General features: G+C 42.6%; 1 protein-coding gene across 4 annotated transcripts in view; it reads left to right on the top strand.

The window, feature by feature from the left end:
* Positions 1–23,619, top strand: part of LOC138970994 (liprin-alpha-1-like) — an 89,730-nt gene that overhangs the window by 43,653 nt on the left and 22,458 nt on the right. For all 4 annotated transcript variants that reach the window (XM_070343590.1, XM_070343589.1, XM_070343588.1 and 1 more), the window contains exons 6-14: positions 140–361; positions 1,385–1,531; positions 1,856–1,990; positions 8,212–8,295; positions 12,778–12,972; positions 13,781–13,857; positions 14,570–14,651; positions 15,751–15,968; positions 16,503–16,560. In XM_070343590.1, coding sequence (XP_070199691.1) covers positions 140–361; positions 1,385–1,531; positions 1,856–1,990; positions 8,212–8,295; positions 12,778–12,972; positions 13,781–13,857; positions 14,570–14,651; positions 15,751–15,968; positions 16,503–16,560 — 1,218 coding nt within the window. The remainder of the gene's footprint in view (positions 1–139; positions 362–1,384; positions 1,532–1,855; positions 1,991–8,211; positions 8,296–12,777; positions 12,973–13,780; positions 13,858–14,569; positions 14,652–15,750; positions 15,969–16,502; positions 16,561–23,619) is intronic.

The raw sequence follows: 23,619 nt of genomic DNA, 5'->3' as shown, positions 1-23,619 counted from the left end.
GAAGGGAAAGTAGTAACAGACACACAATGATCTAATTCTCTTGTTCACACTGCCTGTTTCACTTTCAGTCTCATTTCTCATTCCAGAAAGGGAAGTTACATTAAACTGACCGTGACCTATTTCTTGTATTTTTCCACAGCGCTTGTCCAACGGCTCCATAGACCCTGACTCGGACGTGACACGTGTCATGGATCTGCAGGAGACAGTGGAGAAACAGAACTCGGAGCTGACCTCATCCAGAACACGCGTTCTAGAGCTGACCAACCGCTGCACAGAGCTGGAGGAAAGCTTGACCACCACGCAGAAAGAACTGTCCAAGGCTCAGGAACAGCTGGTCAAACTGTCCAGGGACTTGAGAGAGGTTGGTCTTTTCTGTAGCATGCAGTCAACACCTGACCTAGTGTGGAGAGTTGGCATGGTATAGTGGACCCACCCCCCCCCCTTTTCAGACCTTCAAAACTATTCGAAAATCAGGTCTTAAAAAGGAGGGAGTCTTAAAAAGGAGGGAGTCTTAAAATGGAGGTAAAATTACAGAGGGGTGGATGTGTCCATTGTACAAAACAAAAAAAAGGTGAAAAAGTGTCTCGATAGGGTTTGTTGTTTCCATTTATGAAGCTAAGCAGGAACTGCACAGGTAAACCTAAGTATATTGTCAATGTTGTGCCAAGCAACAATTGAGGTCACGCTGACATTTTATCACCTGTGTGCTCATGATGACCATAGTGATTAGATTGCTTGGTAATTAGACAGGTAGAGGTTATGCAATCTGTAGTGACAGGTGTAATTAGACAGCCCTTTGATGAGATCTGCAGCCTGCAGGTGACAACGATGTCATCTCGTTGGTGGTATCGGGGCAGGTGGGAGAGGTGTTACGCATGTGTGACCTTTGGGGTTAATGAACGTAATTAATTAGGCCAGACTACGGTGCTTGCTGGTCTCATTTATAAAGCAAACGTATGGGATTGTTTTGCAGAGATGTCTTCAGTGAAACAGGTGTTCATCAAATGTTTATGAAATACTTTATTGAGTTTTTTTTTTATTAATTGGAAAGATTTCAGGATTGAGGGAAGGTATTTCCAGATTGAAGCTCCTGAAAATAAAAGACAAATTTGTTTAGAGGTCAAAGTGTCGTGTAGGTGGTATCAAGTCGAGAGATCCAAAATGATTGGTTGATGTGACCGAGGGTTAAAAACACTAATGTACATGGGAGTTGCATGAACGCAGAAGAAAACAAAGATCTTTGATGGTTTTGCAAGGAATTCACTGTTGAATTTTTCAGTTGTTCAGAAGTTCATTGTTCGCTGCTGTTTTTTATAGTTCAATCTCAGTTACATTGTATTGCGTGTGTTTCAATATGTGTAACACTGTGTTCTTTGTGTTTCAGTCCCAGGCCCAGAAAGAGGACCAGGAGGAGAGGATAGCCACGCTAGAGAAGCGATACCTCAACGCTCAGCGAGAATCTACCTCCGTGCACGACTTCAACGACAAGTTGGAGAACGAAGTGGCCATGAAGGATGCTCAAATAAAAGCGGTATGTTTTTTGTGTTCAAATTATTTTTTTTCAAAGTGCAGCTTTCATTTGACCTGAGAAGATTGTCTTTTACCCTTTGCTGCTAAGTTTCAAATAATACTGGTCAGTCTTCCTGCATCCTTGACATGAACTTCAGCTGTATGTTGCTATGTGACCTTGACCCCTGTTTCTGTTTTCGTGATCTTCGGCTGTATGATCTTGACCCCTGTATCGGTTGGCATGACATTTACCAGTTTGTCAGCATATTGCCATTACCTCTGTTTCTGTTCATGCGACCTTGAGCTGTGTATCAGTGTGTGATCCTTGACCCCTTCCTTGTTTCAGTTGGAAGAGAAGCTGCGGGCAGCGACGGAGAAGCTGGAGCAAGCAGAGCAGCGGATGCAGCAGTCGATGCGCAAAGCAGAGGCTCTGCCTACCATGGAGGCTGAGCTACAGCAGCGAATGGAAGCACTCTCACAGGTGAGTTCTTTTTTGTACAACGCTTGCCATTTGTGAGACCAGCACTTTGGGTTCAAGGCTTGCCATTGGTCAGACCAGCACTTTTGGTTCAAGGCTTGCCATTGGTCAGACCAGCATTTTGGGTTCAAGGCTTGCCATTGGTCAAGACCAGCACTTTTGGTTCAAGGCTTGCCATTGGTCAGACCAGCACTTTGGGTTCAAGACTTGCCATTGGTCAGCTCAGTTCCTGCTTTATTAACACTTTGCTGCCGCTGCACAGCTTGCTATGGCACTAGTTTCAATGGCCTGCAAGCTTTTGGACAGCAACCCCCACCCCAGCAACTGTTCACCAACAACATTGAGAAAGCCTCCATATATTTCAGTTTTTGATATTGCATTTGGTATTTTCGGTAGGGCCAATTTCCATGATACGCCATGTGTTCGGTAGCATGTAGGTAAATACTAAATCTCTCTCTTCTTCTTTGGTATTTCAATGAGCAGGGATAACTTCTACTGTATACCGTATGTCAGCTTTTTTTTTGTCATGAAAGATACCTTCCTTCTCGTGTGAACGATCATCTCAGACACCACAGACCTGTCCAGGCTTTTGTGTTTTGTTTTACATGGGACAAGGCTATTCCTTCAGTTGGACACACAGCTAGCAGACTACAGCCTGGCTGCTTCCTATGCACAGTTGAAATATTTTGCTGAATTAATTTTCCCGTGGTGCCAGACATGAAATTAAATCAGCAAAAAATTCTAGTTGCGCATAGGAAGCCGCCAGGCTGTTAAAGCCTGGCATGTGTCAAAATGTAAGGAAGCTTGTATTCCACATTAATACTTGGACAGATTTGTGGTGGCTGGCATGGTTGGTTACGTGTATCTCTAAGCACAGCCAGTCAGCCAGTGTCCAATATTGCTGTTTCCTTGTGCTGTGTAGAGGAAGCAGTTGGACGGCAACTCTGACTCACAGTACCTTGCAGTGAGTAACTCGTCTTGTGTCCACATAGTTTCCTGCTGGCTCGCCCGTCAACTGTGACCCCTACATGTTGACCCTTAATGACCCTTACTGACCCACAGGCAGGGCACGCTTGTTTTTTCCACCATCCGCCAGCACAATGGCAAAAGTCAGTCTCCAGGGGTGAATTGAGTAGTCCACTGAAGGGCAAAAGTCAGTCTCCAGGGGTGAATTGAGTAGTCCACTGAAGGGCAAAAGCCATGTTAACTGGGGAAAGGGATAAATTAATTATTAGCCAGCTGATGAGGTCTTCAGTCAGTGCATCTTGATTAAAGAGAAAAACACGAGTCATCGTATGCTGACACCTTCAACAAAAGATAACCGGCAATGCAAACATACTCACGTGCATGTGCAGAGTATGTGTCTAACACGCATTGTGCTGACTAATAGCTAACACTCTTTATGTAACATGGATATTTTAATTGATCAGCTAGGGGAGAAAATCGCCTACCTCATCCACATCTTAGACAGTCTGTTCACAGTGGATTGTTCGGCATGTGCACAGATGTGTTCACAGCAGTTATGTGTTCATTCATAGCTGCTACATTTCTGGTTTGCTAGCTACGCATATTTTTGTTGCGTTTGTAGCCAATTTTGTTGCAGATCTTGTGTTCACAGTGGTTGGACACATCTGATGTGTTCACCTCTGCCGTGTTCAGGTTGCTGTGTTCACACCTAGTGTGGTCACATCTGCTATGTTGACATCTAGTGTGTGTCACATCTAGTGTGTCCACATTTTGTGTGTTCACACCAAGTGTGGTCACATCTGCTATGTTGACATCTAGTGTGTGTCACATCTAGTGTGTCCACATTTTGTGTGTGTTCACACCTAGCGTGTTCACACCTAGCCTGTTCACAGCTGCTTTGTTCACATCTGTGTTGCCATGTTCATATCCGCTGTATTCAGATCTATCCATGTTCCCATGAGCTATGTTCACACGTTGACAGCGGGGCCACAGAGAGACTATGACCAGGGCAGTGTATTTCAGTGTGCCCGCGTCTTGTACAGTAACACCTCGTAGTACAGAGCAGTATCATCTTACTCTCATCATACCGTACTGTGTGAACGTTTGATGCTGTGGTTTTCTTGGCTGCCTATACAAGTAGATTGATTCCCTGTTGGTGTTAGCTTTGTAGCCGTCCCTACTGACACTTTTTTCTTGAGTAGTCTTGTAGAAATGGCCTGTGGATCCATTCCCTTTTTCTCTCAGACTGTTCACTTTTATTTAGACTGAACACATAGACATCTATAACTAAGGGAGAAGGTGGGAAGGGGTGCATGGAAAGAAGAAAAAGACATTATTTTTGATGGTTTTTTTGCACTAAAATCTTGTATCTCTAGCAATAATAGCACAATTTTCACGACTGCATGAAAGTTTAACATATTGATATTTTCAGTGTCCAGTTATATTGTCATCATTTTCACGAGTTTTCATTCACAAACACCTGGGAAATAAATCTCATGTTCCCCATGCAATAAATCCCCGGTTACCATAGTTGCAGGAAGCAGGTTATACATGGATAATCAAAAGCAAACCCAATAGAAACGCTCGGGGATTCTTTCGCTCTTTTCATTGGCGTTTCCCCAGACCTAGACAGACGACACTGCTTTGCAAAGTTCCAAAAACGAACTGGCAAACTGGCACAAGTAAACAAAAAAACAAAACTACTTCATGAAAGGTCATAAATTCATCACAAACAAATGAAACCTAGCGGTATGTTTTGTCTTCTTACAAAGTGATGGAGTGCGGGTATCTGTGTTTCGATACACAGACGTTCGGAGAAACACGAACGTCAAGTTCAAGTCAAACCAATTCAGTGACCCCTGACACAAATTTTGACCCGTGCATAAGACATTGTATCACTAAACGAAGCGCAAATAAGAAATAATAATAAAAGCAAAGAACATAGCAACAAGATATGCAAACATCTAACAAAGCCGAGCAAGCAGAATGACAGGTCTAATGAAAAACAAAGAGGCAATGAGTCGGAAACAAGATCGCGATTCTTTCCTTCGCTGCACGATGCAAATCTTCTGTGACCTTTGACCCAACGTAGCTTCCACATTCAATCACTAAGCTTAATATTTACAACTGAAAACCGAGGGGGTGGAATACTGAGAGGAACCTACAGAACTGTGCATCCTCAAACCTGACATACTTATCCTGGGCAACATTTTATGAACTCAAAACACAAAAAGTTGCTTTCACACGCCAGCTTTGATTGCAACAACGTGCTGGGGCACCAACACATGTATTATTAAAACGGAACTTGTGTTTCAAAGCATGGCTCCCTGTGTTGATTTGGCACTTATTTTCTCACTGCCAAAATGATGACAAAAACGATGTTTGGTGGTTTGTTGTCAGACCAGCTATTTTGTCGGTCCTCGGGGGGCATATCGGCTTTTGTTTCATATTTATTGACCGCGGCCTTCGGCCTTGGTTAATAAATATGAAACAAAAGACGATATGCTCCCCCTCGGACCGACAAAAAAGCTTGTCGGTCAACAACCCATCAAACATCTTATAATGTCCCATGTCAGTATAAGGATGTGATTAGAGTGACCTTTTCTTCTTTACAATATAAATACATGTATGTGTGTAAACAACCAATAATGTGTCCTGCTTTCTGCATGGGACAATAGCATTCCTTTACTTGCACACATAACAAGGACCAACACTCTAGCTGCTTTCTGTTCATTGTGGGAAGGGGGAAAAAGTTATGTATTTTACTCTTGCAGGTCAACCTTTTTTTTTTTTTGGTATTATTTTTTTAAGTTTGTTTTTATATATTATATTTTTGTTTTTATTAAAGAGACTAAGCTGCACCTAAAGTGTTACTTTAAAGAGATGAATAATTTTCAGCGGCTGACTTAAAGAAAAGGGGAAGATGGGTTGGGGTCAAGGACTTCGTAGTAGTAGTCCTTGGTTTGTTTTTATATATTATATTTTTGTTTTTATTAAAGAGACTAAGCTGCACCTAAAGTGTTACTTTAAAGAGATGAATAATTTTCAGCGGCTGACTTAAAGAAAAGGGGAAGATGGGTTGGGGTATATGCATGCAGTGCTTTACTGATTGTTTAGGACAAACTGTTACATTGTAGGAAAGAAAAGTGGGGGATATTGTTTAGGACAAACTGTTACATTGTAGGAAAGAAAAGTGGGGGATATTGTTTAGGACAAATTGTTACATTGTAGGAAAGAAAAGTGGGGGATATTGTTTAGGACAAACTGTTACATTGTAGGAAAGAAAAGTGGGGGATATTGTTTAGGACAAACAGTTACATTGTAGGAAAGAAAAGTGGGGGATATTGTTTAGGACAAACTGTTACATTGTAGGAAAGAAAAGTGGGGGATATTGTTTAGGACAAATTGTTACATTGTAGGAAAGAAAAGTGGGGGATATTGTTTAGGACAAACTGTTACATTGTAGGAAAGAAAAGTGGGGGATATTGTTTAGGACAAACAGTTACATTGTAGGAAAGAAAAGTGGGGGATATTGTTTAGGACAAACTGTTACATTGTAGGAAAGAAAAGTGGGGGATATTGTTTAGAAGCACAAAGAGAGATAAATCAACAAGGAAGAACACATAGAAAGAAAATTATATGAGAGCTTGTTTGTATCTTTTTTTCAGACTTAACATGCATGAAGTTTGCATAGCTGGATAATACTTGAGTAGAAGTGCACACAGTAGATCAACTTTCTGCCTGCTCCATTTCAACTTTCTTTCTCGTATTGCTTACAAAAAAGCGTTGTATCCCCAGGGATGTGGTAGTCAGCAAAATACCAACATTTCTTTAAAATCACAGAAAATGTAACCGACATTCCGGCAGCATTGGCAAAGGCAACTCCAAGAACTGCCTTAAAATGTGGAAAGTTGACGGAACTTTTATGTCTGTTTCGATAAAATTGCTGAAGAAAATAAATTCTAACAGATTCCCTGTACTCTTCATCTTCTATTGATTGTGATGCGTGAAACATGTACTGTTTCTGTGTGTATCTGTGTGAAGCTCTTTTTCTCAGTGTATTGTAGCCTCCTAGTGTGTCAAGTATTGGACATATCTTAATTTACACAGACTGACACTTTTGACTTCTTATTCATTATTCTGTAGTGTACGTTCCCCTGACTTCATCTTCCAGCTTTTGACAGTATTGTTCGTTTTGTATTACGTTTTTCATGGACATTTTTATCTTGATGTTTATGACAGTGGGTTGAAAAAAAAGTTACAAAGCAATAAAGGGTTGTTGATGCCTGGACTTTGCAGTGATACTTTCACTGACACTGGTTTACATATAATGCAGCTTCTGTTTTTTGGGGGGTCATTTTGAGCAGTTTTGGTTTGGGTTGGGATCTTTCTGTTTAGTTTCAAGCCAGGAGTTATTCATTGATTTCATGGATTTGTTTGAGGAGTAATGTAGCATGATTGTGGAAGTATTGTTCAACATTTGTTAAAGATATCATCCTTTATGTGCAAACTATGGTGTCATTGACAACATATCTGTCCAGGCTTTGACATGGGGTGAGAGAGCATCCTTCCACTTGACCACATACCTAGAATCAACAGCTTGCTTGCTGTGCTAAATTAAATGTACAGATTAACAGAGGTACCAATTTTGAAATTGAGCAAAACATTCCCACCATACAGAAAGCAGCCAGGCTGTCGAGATTTGGTATGTGTCCAGGTGGAAGGATGCTCTAACCTACAGTAAAAGCCTGAATAGATCTGTGGTAAAGTACAAAATGGTTTACACACAAAATAAAGTACCTTTAATTAGTATGTGTTGCTGATGTTCATATAAAGCCTCTTATCTTGACATTCTGTAGCCTTCATTGTTGAGCTTAAATACCATTTAAGGAGGCTAAAGTTTACTTAGCCCTTGGTTGTGTGTGTGTGTGTGTGTGTGTGTGTGTGTGTGCGCACACACTTATGCAGGCTGAGGTCCTTTTCTTTTACTGCCTTTTTGCTTTGTACAGCCTCTTAATAAACTGTGCCCATGAAAAGAAGTATGATGTTATGATAAAATAACGAAACAGAACAGAACCATAGAACAATGTAGGCTGTAGCTGCATGCACAAAATATATTGTGTTTTTTCTGTAATGAATAAACACACTTTTTCATATGATCTGTTTTGTTTTTCCATTTTTGGTTGACATTTTCATATGATTACTCAGCCCAGTTTCAATCTTATTAAATATGTGACGTGTAGTGTTCTGCATTGCAGGCAGAGGAGAGGCACGAGTCGACAGAAGAACGCTTGATGACCTTGGAGCAAAACCTTCAGGACAAAGATGTTGAACTGCAGAGGGTAAGTATCCGACACACTGGCTATTTTGTGGAAGACTTAAGTATCCGTGCCAGAAAGCAAAACTGTCTTGATGACAATTTGAACCCCACACTGGCTTTTTTGTGGATCATTAAGTATCCTTGCCAGAAAGCAAAACTGTCTTGATGACAATTTGAACCCCACACTGGCTTTTTTGTGGATCATTAAGTATCCTTGCCAGAAAGCAAAACTGTCTTGCTGACCATTTGAACCCCGCACTGGCTATTTTCAGGATCACTTGTTAGACGGGCCGGTTGATTTCTGCAGCCCTAAGAACGGGTGCCAGAATGACACTGATCACTAGACACAAATCTGCATGAGAAGCCTGCTCCCACAAACAGGAACAGGACCAGACCAGGAGGTTATGGTATTCCTTGTCTGACACAAGTGTGCTGGGAGGGGGAGGGGGGAGGGTATGATGTCCATGGTCTGACACAAGTGCTGGGCTCGCTTTGAGCTGCCAAGGTTTGGAGGGGAGATGGTGGGTGTGTCTGCATATCAGAGATCAATTATGACGAAACACTTGATAAACGTTGCCACGACAACTCCCCTTGTGCAAATCTCCTCTTCCTCTTGTTTGTGCAACCTTGCACCACGCGGCCCTGCCCCCTTGTAGCAGACTATTGGGGCACAAAGGGGGGGGGGGGGGCACATGGAGGTGGTGTGCACACTGGGAACAAGAATGGTCTTCCTCTGCAGACAGGCTTAAAGTTTTACATATTGATGGTAGCAAAGAATGTGTAGAGAGAGAATAACAAAAACAGAGAGGGTTTGTTTGTTTGTTTGTCTGTGTGTTTATTTGTTTGTAGCAGGAGACATAGTAAAGCCAAGTAGGTTTGTGACTAGGGAAAGAATGAGTAGGGAGGGGATACAAAAACAGAGAGGGTTTGTTTATTTGTTTGTTTGTTTGTTTGTCTGAGTGTTTATTTGTTTGTAGCAGGAGACATAGTAAAGCCTAGTAGGTTTGTGACTAGGGAAACAATTGGGGTGTGCACGTTAAAGATCCCACGATTGACAAAAGGGTCTTTCCTGGCAAAAATGTATAGGCATAGATAAAAAAAAATCCACCAAATACCCGTGTGACTTTAAATAATAGGCCGTGAAAAGTAAATATTCGTCGTAATGGCTTGAGATTTACTGGCCGATGTGAATGGGTGATATATTGTGTAAAAAATTCCATCTCACACGGCAGAAATTAATATGTAAAGCGCCTAGAGAACATCAAGCGCTATATAAATCTCCCAGATAAATATAAATAAAAGAATGATGAAGAAAATAGGTGCGGAGGTTGGGAGAGTTTGGCTTTGGAGAACTAGAATCTAAAGGGAACAGGCAAGACAGAACATGTGAATTTCTTTAGTCTCAGAGATAATGAATTGTTATGTATTGCATCATGTACGTAGAAGAGTGTATCCAATGGTTTTGTATTGTATATGTCATCGAACGGGGGAGGACGTCATGATCCGTTGTTTGTTTGGGGACAGAGCAGGGTGGGGTTAAGTTAGTTTTTTTCACAGTGTTGAAGTTCATAGAACAAGTGTGTGGTTTTTTTTTTATTCCTCCAACATTTGTGATGACAAGTTAAAACCCATTTAAGGGGGCATGGGAGGAGAAAGAAAATGGCAGCAGACATTTAAAACCTACTAAAAAGATCATGAAAAGTATCCAAGATGAGGTTAATGATCGGAGATAACATTAATGATTTGGCACTGGATAGCAAGCCAACGGTTTTTGTAGGGTAGATAATTTGATCGTCACTTCAATCGCCAGAGTTGTGAGGGCTCCAAGAATAGAGCAGAGTGTAAAGTCTACTTTTTCCAGCAGCAAATGAAGGAACAAGGCAAATGTTGACAGATGATTGATCACGTATTGAATGGGGCGTGTGGCCGTTGTCTGTCTGTAAACAAGCAGTCATGCCACCAGCAGTTTGGAAGTATTCAAGGAGAAATGTGAAGGAAAAAATGGAATTTGCAGAAACGCCTTTCTTATGGGCGGGGATGTAGCTCAGTCGGTAGCGCGCTGGATTTGTATCCAGTTGGCCGCGGTCAGCGTGAGTTCGTCCCCACGTTCGGCGTGAGAGTTTCAGCCCATGAACGAACAAACAAACAAGAAACGCCTTTCTTATTATTTAGTTAGTTGATGGCGGTCAAGTGGCAGTGCATGCCTGTTGCTATTACAGTGCAAGTTGATCTTTAATGTGCATGATCTTTGTAGGTGCCGTCATTTTTTTTAATTTATAGAATGTTACCTTTTCTACCAGTGTGTGTGTGTGTGTTTGCGTGAGTGTGTGTGTTGTGAACACCTGCATAGATACATGTGAATTGTTACCCAATATTGACGGACTGTGTGATGATATCTTCTGCTAATGCTATGATCTGTTGAGACAGTGATATCAAAATCGAGACCGGAGGTCGAGATTTTGATATCACTGTCGAAACAGACCAATAGCAGAAGATATCATCACACAGTCAGTCAATGTTAGATATATTGCTAATTCTCTGGACATTTTGTATTTACTGTAAAGAAATTACAAAAGTATTTGTCTCAGTTTTGGCTGTTCCATATCCCTCCCTCTGATTATTATTCCTTTTTGTTTACTCTTTTCTTGTACTTTTCAGGTTTTTTTTTAAATGTCTTTTCTTTCAAAAAGTCTCTAGTCACTTGCTCAACTAAATTCTGGGATAATTACATTTTCATATGTATTTGTTTGTATCCCCCGCGGGTTAGGGGGAAGAATTTACCCGATGCTCCCCGGCATGTCATAAGAGGCGACTAACGGATTCTGTTTCTCTTTTTACATTTGTTAAGTGTTTCTTGTATAGAATGTAGTCAATTTTTGTAAAGATTTTAGTCAAGCAGTATGTAAGAAATGTTAAGTCCTTTGTACTGGAAACTTGCATTCTCCCAGTAAGGTAATACATTGGATTACGTTGCCAGCCCCTGGAGCAAATTTTTGATTAGTGCTTTTGTGAACAAGAAACAATTGACAAGTGGCTCTATCCCATCTCCCTCCTTTCCCTGTCGCGATATAACCTTCGTGGTTGAAAACGACGTAAAACACCAAATAAAGAAAGAATATTTGTTTGTTTTTAAATTTAGGTGTTTTTGTTTTTGAAGTGGGGAAGCAATAAAGAGGTCGTCGATATCAAAACTGATATCGACGGAAATGTTGTCGATATCACTTTTGCACTGAGCTCAGTGGTGCCCAATTGACCAATGGAAATCCACGTAACATATGAAATAGCAATATAAGCTAACATCATGAGTGTAGCATTTATTTAACTAGGAGTAGGAGAGTCAGAAACAGAGCGGGATATCACACTGCTTAATGGAACATTAGACTGTGGCGATTAAACCTCCACTGAACCCTCCCCCATTACCAGGTCAGACATGAATTACTTCGTCATTTTCCACAGTACTGTATGTCTGCTCCTTCCAATATTGATTTGTGTGCAAGTTGCGGGCAGGTTAAAAATGTACACCTGATTAACCAGCCAATAACTCACCAGGTCAATACTAAGGGCGGCACTCTTAAGAGATGATTTCTTTGACATTTTAGCCATACCTGTACCTGCCTTTTTTCTCTCATTCTTTGTTATATTGGTTGAGTACTCGGAACTTGGAACTGTCAGTAGGTGGGGTGTTCCATTTTTAGACGTAAGCCTTTATCAGATTTTTTCAAGATTCATGGGAGCCTCAAAAGGTGCCTGCTGATTAAAATAGACGAATTCCCAAAATAACTTTGTCGAGTTTGTATTGGTTGTGGAAGAGTTGCTTTCCCTTGTTTTTTACCCTTGCTTTTCCATAGAAACAGTGAGGCAAGCTACATGTGACATTGTGGGCTTGCCTCAGTGTTTCTAAATTCTATGGAAACCAGGGAAAGCAACTAACCCACAATCCATAAAAACTTAGAGTTATTTCCGACCATGGTCTATTACAGACAAAGTTAGCCCAGCGATGTGCAAGAGCAAGATCTGAGTTTTATCCGCACAGAAAACCTGTCATGGTTGATTGAGCAGCAAACCAGCCATTGCCTGTTCACCTGTCTTTCATCCTCACCTGTGCCATTTCCTCGGGGTGCACTCATGCGATACAGTATCAGCGTAAAATGTTACATCAGAATTGTGTTTGTTGCGCATTTTGCCATTGATCCGTGGATACAAGCCAAGCCGCTTTTGATGAAATGTTGGAGATGGAAATAAATCGTACTGCCTCTCTGCCCTTTGCCTAGATACGTGTACGTGCATGCTGATAGATTTGTAATGACCTGGGTCAGAGAAAAAAACTTTTTTTGGGGGGGGGCTCTGATTGCTTGCTTGTTTCAGTCAGATTGTACACAAGTAATTTGCAAGTATGTCATCTTCCCCTTCCACAAGAGTCAAACGCTGTGAAAACAACTTCAAGAAATTGTTTTGCTGCAATCACACGACAGTTCAATGACAATTATCCCTCCATGTTTTGCAGGCGCGGCAAAGGGAGAAGATGAACGAGGAACATAACGCCAGACTTTCATCCACGGTTGACCGACTTCTCTCAGAGTCCAACGAGCGGCTACAGCTCCATCTCAAGGAACGCATGGCCGCTCTGGAGGAAAAGAACAACCTGTCACAAGAACTGGAGAAAGTGCGCAAAATGCTGGATGAAATTCAGCAAGAAAAGGTCAGTGTTCATTGATGAAACTCAGCAAGAAAAGGTCAGTGTTCATTGATGAAACTCAGCAAGAAAGGGTCAGTGTTCATTGATGAAATTCAGCAAGAAAAGGTCAGTGTTCATTGATGAAACTAAGCAAGAAAAGGTCAGTGTTCATTGATGAAACTCAGCAAGAAAAGGTCAGTGTTCATTGATGAAATTCAGCAAGAAAAGGTCAGTGTTCATTGATGAAACTCAGCAAGAAAAGGTCAGTGTTCATTGATGAAACTCAGCAAGAAAAGGTCAGTGTTCATTGATGAAATTCAGCAAGAAAAAGTCAGTGTTCATTGATGAAATTCAGCAAGAAAAGGTCTGTGTTCATTGATGAAACTCAGCAAGAAAAGGTCAGTGTTCATTGATGAAATTCAGCAAGAAAAGGTCAGTTTTGATTGTTGAAATTCGGAAGAAAAGGTCAATGTTGATTGATGAAATTCTGCAAACAGGTCTTTGTTCATTGATGAAATTCAGCAAGAAAAGGTCAGTGTTGATTGATGAAATTTTAGACAAAGCTCCACTTTCTTCTTGTCGTTCGCTGTTAGATCGTCAGTCCGGACTGCTGTCCTCTTAAAGCTACACTTTAAACACCATTTGCTGTGCTGAAAATGTTTTTAAAAAATCCAAAATGTTACACTTAGGTTTTACAAGGGTTGGCAGGTATGAAACAGTCAGAACTTCTCACTTTCAGCTGACCTTTACTGATTTTTTTTTAATTCATTTTGCTTGCTGTTGGTGTTTTGGCCAGTTGGTATTCACGCGTCTTGGTTTGGGAACGTTTCAGGAGCGGTCGAACGACGACGTGCAGACGTACAGGAGAGAGGTGGAGACACTCAGGATGCAGATAGAACAACTCATGAGGTAACAACAACCACAACAGATGCTTTCACTGCTCACACACACGCATTGTTTTCACTTCAATTACTTTATTCTTAAGGATGAACATTTTCAACGTGTTCAGTAAATGTGATATTTCATGTTCATGTAAGCTGAACCCTCCCTGAATAGTTTATCATTAACACACATGAGAATCTTCAGGCTTAAAGCTGAATTCAAACTTTCTGTGAGTTTCAGGAGTATTTGTGATTTATGCCCAGAATGCTGGTATTATCTGGGTGTGGGAGTCCCAGGTTACTTTCAGACTTTTTCACGCAGCCCTGTTCTCATGTCAGCTTTAAAATGTTATTGACCACATACTGTTATCAAGATTAGGTTATGATATATGATAGCTGCTCTAAAAGTCCTCGGACCATTTCATCAGAAAATCAGACGATTCTTTATTCATAATCAGGTCATTTTTTGTTGGCCGAACAGGGAATGGGTTAATGGAACAGGAGCTCACTTCAAATGTCTGAATTGCATCAGTAGCTGATGTGTAAGCGAAACATGTGTGTAATAAGTATTTGGGTGTTTTATTGCACAAAATGATCCTTTACTTGATGTGCTTCGGCCATTGTATTTAATGTGATACTATTAATGAGTTGCACGAAAACAAGAATCAGGACTTGGACCAGGATTTGGATTTAGATATTACAGCGTGTAAGAAGTGGGCTGCTGTGACTGTGTTGTGCAGGGCTGGCTACGTGTTTGAGGACAACGTGTCACGCAGACACCATCGAGGCAGGGAACAAGCCGTTATGGAGGACCCCAACAAGGTAAGTAAGATCTCTTTCCCCACTGTCAACACCAGCCATTTTCTCAAATTGGCATATCTTTTCAAGTGCAAATCCTGGCTGTTAGGAAATGGTTTCTCTTGCCACACCAACCGATCAAACCAAGTAACACAGTTATATGTACTGTAGGAATAAAAACAAATCTGTCAGATGAGATACCACCTGTTAGGTACGACGGGTTGCCAATGTCTCTGTCTTTCTGTTAGTCTTATCTCACTGTGTGGTTGCATGTCTGTCTTTATTTCCACGGCTTTTTGACGACTTTGTGTGTAAGACGTAGAGCATTGTGACAGCCTTAAAACTCTTCACTCTGTCTTTGTACAACAAACGTTAATTGTACTAAGTGAGCATAGATACAGGGCCGGACCCAGGGGGGGTTCCAGGGGTTCCGGAACCCCACCCCTGGAAAAAGCATGTACCTTGCTTTGACTTTTACTCGTTTTAGCACCAAAACAATGCTGCTCTTAACCCTCAAAACAAGGCCCACAATGCACCAGATTGCACAGATTTTAAGTTTTTCAACAAATTTCCGGGGGAGCATGCCCCCGGACCCCCCTAGTTTGCGCGCCTGCAAAACTTCACTGATTTTCCCCCCCAAAAAAGGAGGAATCCCCCCCTTACAACTCATTTGGTCCGGCCCTGTAGATATACAGCAATCAATCAATCAATGAAGCTTATATCGCGCATATTCCGTGGGTACAGTTCTAGGCGCTCTGCAGTGATGCCGTGTGAGATCAAATTTTATACGGCCAGTAGATTGCAGCCATGTCGGCGCATATTTACCTTTCACGGCCTTATTCCAAGTCACACGGGTATGGTAGACAATTATTAACTGTGCATAAGCAATTTTGCCAGGAAAGACCACAGCAATGTGACAACCTCAAAACCCTTCACTCTGTCTCTGTGAATAACACTGACACACTGCGACGTGTCACCAGGTGAACACTCTGAACATACTAAGTGAGCATAACTATACAGCAGTGTGACAACCTCAAAACCCTTCACTCTGTCTTTGTACAACAAACGTTGAACGTACTACTGTCTCTGTGAATAACACTCACCCACTGCGACGTGTCTCCAGGTGAACACGCTGAACGAACAAGAGTGGGAGAAGCTGCAGCAGGCGCACGTGCTAGCCAACGTACAGCAGGCCTTCGACGCAAGCGACACGGAGGGCACGGACGACAACGAATCGTTATTTGGCGCCGTGGACCTCCTCTCTCCCTCCGGTCACACAGACGCTCAGACCCTGGCCCTCATGCTGCAGGAACAGCTGGACGCCATCAACAATGAAATCAGGTCAGCTTGACCCTCCTTTTTGGTCACATGGGTGTGGTACAGGGGAACCCCCCATATTAAGACCCCCCATATTAAGACCCCCCATATTAAGACTTCCTCCTTTTCAGACCCTCATTTCTGAGATGATTTTTTCATAGCCTTACAGTCTGTAAATGTGACTCCATTTTTAAGACTCCTTCCATTTTAAGAGGTAAATTTCTTAGACTTTTGAAGATCGTAAAAGGGGGGTTCTACTGTATAATCCAAGGGCTGTTGGTTGCAAAATCATGTCAGCTTGACTCTCCTTGTTTGTGTTAGTCTCCAAGTTATGAATTCAGGACAGGTTGAGTCTCCTATTTGGCTCTAGTCGTTGTGATGCGGATTATGAAATCACTGTGTGTCATGCTGAGGGTAATTGTGGTGATGAGTGTTTTTACAGACTAATCTAGGAATAGAAGGAGAGTGTGTGAGAGTTGTGAAGTGAACCTTGATTGTTAAATAACAATCAGCGTGTGTATCATGCTGACCATAACTCTGTTGTCTACTGTTTTCCAGACTGATCCAGGAAGAGAAGGAGTCGACGGAGCAGCGAGCGGATGAACTGGAGAGCAGGGTAGGCTCGGGTAGTCTTGATGCTATCGCTTCGCGCTGGCGAGGTGGGGGGTACGAGCGAACCTCCCCTCCTCTTAGCGGCCGCTCCACCCCCACCCCCCGCTCTGCCTCTCAGTCGCGCGAATTGCTGCACAAGTACCACACTGTAAGTCTGCCTGCCTGCCTGCCTGCCTGCCTTGTCCGCACCCACCCATCACTGGTTGTGTGGCTGGATTGTCGCTGTTGTCGTCGCTGTTGTCGTCGTTGTTCCTCCTTGGTTGCTGTTGTTCACGATTTGTAGAAATTCTCCTTGGTTTGGTTGTAGCGAGTCGCCTGCCTGTGTATGTTAGTTTCTACACCCTTACCTTCATGTGCCTTGTGGCTGGATAGTCGCTGTTGTCGTCGATGTTTTCCCTTGGTTGCTGTTGTCAGGCGTTGTAGAAATTCTCCTCGGTTTGGTTTTAGTGAGTCACCTGCCTGTGTGTTAGTTTCTACACCCTTACCTTCACGTGGCTGAATAGTCGCTGTTGTCGTCGATGTCTCTTCTAGGTTGCTGTTGTTCAGGCGTTGTAGAAATTCCCCTTGGTTGGGTTTTAGTGAGTCACCTGCTTGTGTGTGTTAGTTTCTACACCCTTACCTTCATGTGGCTGGATTGTCGCTGTTGTCGTCGTTGTCTTCCCTTGGTTGCTGTTGTTCAGGCGTTGTAGAAATTCCCCTTGGTTTGGTTTTAGTGAGTCACCTGCTTGTGTGTTTTCGTTTCTACACCCTTACCTTCAGGTGCTGTGTGGCTGGAGACTCCGTGTTTTGGTAGTTTGTTTCATGGGTTGTTGTTTCTAGACAGGAGTTATAGAAGTTCTCCTTGTTTTGGTTTGTTTGTGATGAGTTAGATCGTTTTTCAAACAGCCCAGCTGCCGAAGTTTCATAAACTCCGCCTTCACTTTGAGTGTGGCTGGATAGTCCGCGTTGTTGTCTTTCTCTCTTTGGTTGCTGTTGTCAGGAGTCGTAGAAATTCTCCTTGGTTCGGTTGTTGTATGGCAAAGCTCAGCTGCCTGTGCGTTGAGTGTCAGCATCCCTTACCTCCACGTGCAGCGTGGCGCAATAGTGGTTGTTTTAGTCATCTTTTTCTCCTTGGATATTGTTGTCCTCTACCATGTTCTAATTTGTGGTTATTGTCAGCTGGCACATTTCATCCTTGTCCTGGAATTTTGGCGTAATTCGATTCTTGGCGAATTTTTTAATCAAATTTGAGTTTTAGGCTAAGTAAATCATTCTCCATGAGAAATATTCTCTAAAATAAGATGGACAATGCATCATTTAACATTCTGTTATCTTTCTATCCAAACCAGGTACAAATATAAACACTATTTCGTAATAAAAATGATCACTGAAAAGCTGTCTAAAATGAGTGACGCCAAAATGAGTGACAACGTCGATTTGTTGCACAGCTTGCCTGTGTGTGTGTGTCTGAGTGTCTGCTGCCAATCTCCGTAGCTGGGTAGTCTTTGCAGTAGGCAAGTTTTTGTGGTCTTTAGTTCGGATGTTCACTGTCGATGTACATAGTCAATGCAGCCCCACCCCCTCCCCCACCTGTTTCCCAGTTGGCCCCAACACCGTATTCGTTCCATACCAATAGATGGGCAAAAAAATTGCTCCTCTGTTATTAGTTTTGTCACTATGTTGCAGTTTTCTCTTGTGTTTGACGTAGGTTCTGTGGTCCTGCGTTTATTGGTCTGTTTAAGGGCGTACGTGTCTGATGCTTGATGATATTCGGTTAGAATTGCGACGGGCGCTGTGGCGTGGTGGTAAGACGTCGGCCTCCTAATCGGAAGGTCGAGGGTTCGAATCCCGGCCGCGGCCGCCTGGTGGGTTAAGTGTGGAGATTTTTCCGATCTCCCAGGTCAACTTATGTGCAGACCTGCTAGTGGCTTATCCCCCTTCGTGTGTACACGCAAGCACAAGACCAAGTGCGCACGTAAAAGATCCTGTAATCCATGTCAGAGTTCGGTGGGTTATAGAAACACGAAAATACCCAGCATGCTTCCTCCGAAAGCGGCGTATGGCTGCCTAAATGGCGGGGTAAAAACGGTCATACACGTAAAATTCCACTCGTGCAAAAACACGAGTGTACCGGGGAGTTTCAGCCCACGAACGAAGAAGAAGAAGAAGAAGGTTAGAATTGCATTATTCCTCTGTTGATTAGAGTAGCCTACACTAGCTGGACAGTGTTGTTGTTCCTGTGTGTACACATCTGATTACTTACCTGGAGCTGCCATTGTAGACTTTCCTGCCCAGTGATGGTTGCCAACCTGTGTTGCTTATCAGTGTGTATTAGATGCTTCGTTTCTTTGCGTCCACAATGTGTCCACTGTTTGACCACCACCGTCCCCCTTTCCCTGTACTGATGTTGTATGTAAGGCTCTGCTGATGCTTATAGTTGCCTGCCTTCACTTTCTGTAGTGGATGGTTCTGTTGAAATGTTTGTGCCGCGACGTCACAAGACCCTTTGATTTCTTTTGACAAGTTTTGTATTTTGTATTTTTTACAGTACTCAATGTCTTTTTTTTCTTCATCATCTGCTGTCTGCATTGCAGTGCCTGGTCTTAACCTGCGTGGGTGTGTGTGTCCTGGTTGTCATTGGCTTTTGCCTTGAAGTAATCTTTTGCAAAGTTTCTAGGTTTTTTTTTTAAAGTATTCATTTTAATCAATGGTTATACATGTATATGCTTGGCACAATCTGCACACTCCACAAGTCTTTGTTAAAGCCCTGTCCAGACTTGGCCGCCGTTTTACGCTCTATGCGCCGCAGGCCGTTTTGTGCGTCGCGCGGGATTTGCCGAGTGGCCACACATCGACGATTCTTTTCACAACGCGGTATCGGTGGAGCGGGTCAGCTGACAAGAAGGTTCAGTTGCATTCGACTGCTGCGCCGCGAGCGGCTGACGTCATCGCTCTGGTTTGCTCTGATTGGTCAAATTTCCGTCGTTCTATGTCTGTGTCATAGAAATTAGAACACGCGCTATTCTTCTGCAAATAACGCTTCGCGATTATAGCATGCTGCGGCGCTCCCACGTGGGCCGTTTTGAGCATAAGTCAAATGTGGACAGGGTCGGCCGGGAGTGTCTGGACGGGCCTTACGGGACTTCTGTCCTTGTTTTCACTGTAGGTTTCTTTTTCTAGTACTGTTTCATGGAGCGTTTTCTCAAGCATACCTTATTTTTGGCTCACGTAAGTGTAGCCTATGCGATGCTAACTTTTGTCTGTCTGTGCGTGCGTGCGTGCGTATGTATGTATGTCTGTGGTAGAAACTTTAACATTTGACTGAACACCGAAATAATAATTTTACCTGGTTATTATTCAAGCAACAGCTTCAAAGTATTGAAGCAATGATCAACATTTCGTCGGCACGTATGTAGTAAAAGTGTGTATACAAAGAAAACGGGTGGTGGGGGGTTTTGGGGGGGTAAAAACAGCTGACTGGTTTGTGTCGTGTGTGGTATGTAGACCAGGTCAGGGGTCAAGGTTAGGTCAGATCGCGTGAAGGATTGTGGTATAGATACAGTTATCACCGAGCTGCAGTTTGCCGATTCGGAGAAGACGACTCATGATTTCACATTGTTCGGTTTCGTAGCTCCAGAAAAATAGATAAAGAAGATACCAAGGGAGATTTCCTACAGGTTAATCTGCACAGCGTGTTTCCAGTGTCTGCGCGAGGAAGCGCTGTCGAAAGCGCAGTGTCGATCTGGCAGTCGTGTTCCCGTAAGTAGGCTACAGAGACAGACAGATCTAGATCTAGTGTCTCGCACTCTTGCACCGTGTCACCTATGCTTACTGTGTGTGTGTATGTGTGACGGAGTGATTGAGTTTGTCAGTATTACTGTTTGTCAATTTCTTACGTGAGCCTTGAAGGCTTGGCCTCTTGTTTAAAGATGTTTTCTGGTAGAAAGTGGATGCCTGAGAAGAGCAGCGCTGCGTATATTTTCGTGTAGTGCATTGCGCGTTTGGGGCTTCGTAGTTTGTCAGCTGCACATTTTTCTCTCTGCTTTTCTCAACATGACTTTTCAACAGTTGACGCTCAATGACAAGTTCCTCCCTCTGTCTAAGTTTGTTGCATAACCAAGTACCCCACTATTGAAGTTCTTTTGAAGTTGAACAGACATGCTTTTCCCCCAGAGAATCTCTGTCAAATATTGAAGTTCTTTTGAACAGACATGCTTTTCCCCCAGAGAATCTCTGTCAAATATTGAAGTTCCTCCTTTGAACTGTCGGCGCAAGACACAAATAAAATCAAAAGGGGGATATTTTGACATTTTTTCTGTTTAGGCTGGATAGCAAAGTGGATTTGCTGAGCAATAATATGAGAAGCAAGCTTTCTGTTTAAATTGCAAGCCATAGATATATACACACACACACATGAGAGCATGCATGCACACACTCATACACCCTTAACACACATGCATACAAACACACATGCATGCAAGCACACACACACACACACACACACACACACACACACACACCCACACATGTATATGAATACATACATCATCACATGGGAGGTGTCTATTAGTAAAGATAGTTCAGCAGTAGCTTTGTATCTTGCAACCAGAATTAGCAATTTACCTTCTCCTTGCTACACGTCCCTAAAATCTTCACTGCTGCCTGAAGATGTGCAGTCACTTGCTTCTTTTGCTAATATACTTGACTTTGCTGCGGGTGCTCAAAACTGAAACAAATAGTTGTTTTTTCTTCTTTAATTTTTGGTGGGGGGGGGGGGGGGGGGGTGGTGGTGTCAACTTTTGTTGCTGTTGGTCTCAATGAAACACCAAAGTTTTTGCTTTTCTGACATGCTCTGTAGTTTGTTTTCGCCTTCCGTCAAGCATACCCCTTCTGCTAGTACACACACTAACAACCATCACCCCCCACCCCCTATCTCTCTCTTCGTCCCCAATGTTTACCTCTTTGATTTTTCTCCAGAAATTGCTGGCAGGGATTTTCCTTAATGTCATATCCACTTTAGCTTTGTTTGGAAAAGAATGAACTGATCAAGTGGTTATAGGAAGTAAAAAATTTGAAGTACGTAGTGATTATTTTTCTTGTTCCATAAGCTGGCAGCTTTTAGCATAACTGTGTAAAACGTCCGGCATTTTAGCTCTTTGCCCTTATGAAGTTAAGGAGTGTTTAAAAGTTTTCCTACTCTATAGACATTTTTAGGTTTGTAATTTAGGAGCATTAAAACTTTTCCCTTCCTTGGCATACATATTGTTTAAACTGTTGTTTAGAGTTCTTCTGTCGGTCAGCCTAACACTTTTTTCTTCATACATTGCGGTGTGGTTGCTAGGTTTTTACCTTTTTTCAACGTATTTGCCGAAATGCCCATGAAACTTGAAAGTTTGATCAGTTTTCTGAAGTCTAAGGCATACCCTTAACCCTTTAACTCCATTGTAAAAGGAATTTGTCAGCTCTGTGGAAATGACTGCAAAGTTTACAGTGATTAGAGATAAGTTTAGGCATTTCACTGATTGCGAACGCAAAGGGCGTCCCTGACAGTGGTGTGTGTCTGATGGAGGGTGATTTCTGATGAGTGTCAGGGTCCAGAAACTTGTGGAAAGGAATGTGAAACAGGTTGAAATAGGGTCTTGAAAGTGGTCTGTCTGGAAAAGGTTTGAGTGTAATCAATGAACTTGCTGTTATCCTTTTTGTGGTTGGCAGTGGTCCTTCTTTCAGACCAAGCTTGCACTGTATGTTGGCTATAAAACATTACAGATGCAGACAGTTCTACACCACCATGTCACACAAATGAAGCCTTGTTTACACAAACAGCTTCAGGGCTATCTGGGAATTAATGCAGAACCTTTGTCGCAGCATTATAAAAAGGGCTCTACCCAGAATCCTCTTGCTGCTGCTGAAGTGGTCTGATGCTGTGAGAATTGGGTCGGCAGTGCAGTGTGCTTTTGCTTTTGCCTCTTCCTCCACCGGATATCTTTGCTGGCTTATAAGTCCAGAAGAATGGCACGAAAACAACTCAAGACGGTTTTCTTCCTGAGGCTTAGACAACATACAAAAACATTTGTGGCTGGAATAGATTTTAGCGGCAGGGAATGAAAGCAGATCTTTGCTTTGTTCCTGGGCTTGAGAGGTGTGTTTTCTTTGGGTATATGTATGACTCAAGACTCACAGGCGCACGGGCGGACTAAGTGGTCACCGCACAGGAAACATGCCTAATTGCTTTGGCATTTTGAACCAAGCATGTGAATGTCACTTTTCCTGTCTCTGTCCTTATGATGTGCAGTTTTTCCATGCTGCAGTTTTGAGTATGGATGTTTGAATAATGCTGTATTGATCGTACGTTGAGGACTGAATGTCAGGCCAGGCGGGTTAAAAGAGATAATATTTACCTGCATTGTGTCTGAGTTAATGACCAGCAGTTGCCTGATGTGAGGATTTGCCGACTGAACCAGCTATGGTAAAAGTATATAACCTTTTGGCCGCTGAGGAGCAAGTTGTTGAAAAACTCCACTGATGAACTTGAGATATAACGTCATCCTGTGTGGCTGGAATGGCCAAGTGCAGACGTGGTGGGAAAAGTTGCCGAAGTCCTCTCCCTCGCTGCCTTCACCTTCCCTGATCCTGAATATAGGGTCAGCTAACCATTTCCAGTACAGTTGGGTGGACTGAAGAACGTAGAAAAAAGCACTAGCCATATGTTTGCTGAGAAATGTATTGGGAATTTGGTACATTTGGTTTGAACAGGATTTTATTCCGAAAACTTGGGGCGGCATATATAGTGCAACAAAAACAATTTGAACCACACAACAAGCAAAGCTTATAGTTATACTAAGTGTGGTTACACTTGGTACATTTAATACAACGGGTGCAGACGATGAGCGGTGGCAGCTTGCAGCACCAGGAGGCATTGTTCTGGTGGGTGTGGTCACCTCCCAAACTTAAGTCTTGCACATCTTTCTTTAGGCTGAGGCCCAACCTCTACCTGCACTCGCCCCTCCATTAATTACCACCCCCTCAAACCCTCCCGTTTCCTGAGTATCTTTATCTCTTCACACAAGTCCTATACACACAAAAA

This window comes from Littorina saxatilis, linkage group LG7 (assembly GCF_037325665.1).
Source record: "Littorina saxatilis isolate snail1 linkage group LG7, US_GU_Lsax_2.0, whole genome shotgun sequence".
Taxonomy (NCBI): domain Eukaryota; kingdom Metazoa; phylum Mollusca; class Gastropoda; order Littorinimorpha; family Littorinidae; genus Littorina; species Littorina saxatilis.
This window is presented reverse-complemented; position numbering and strand designations above follow the sequence as displayed.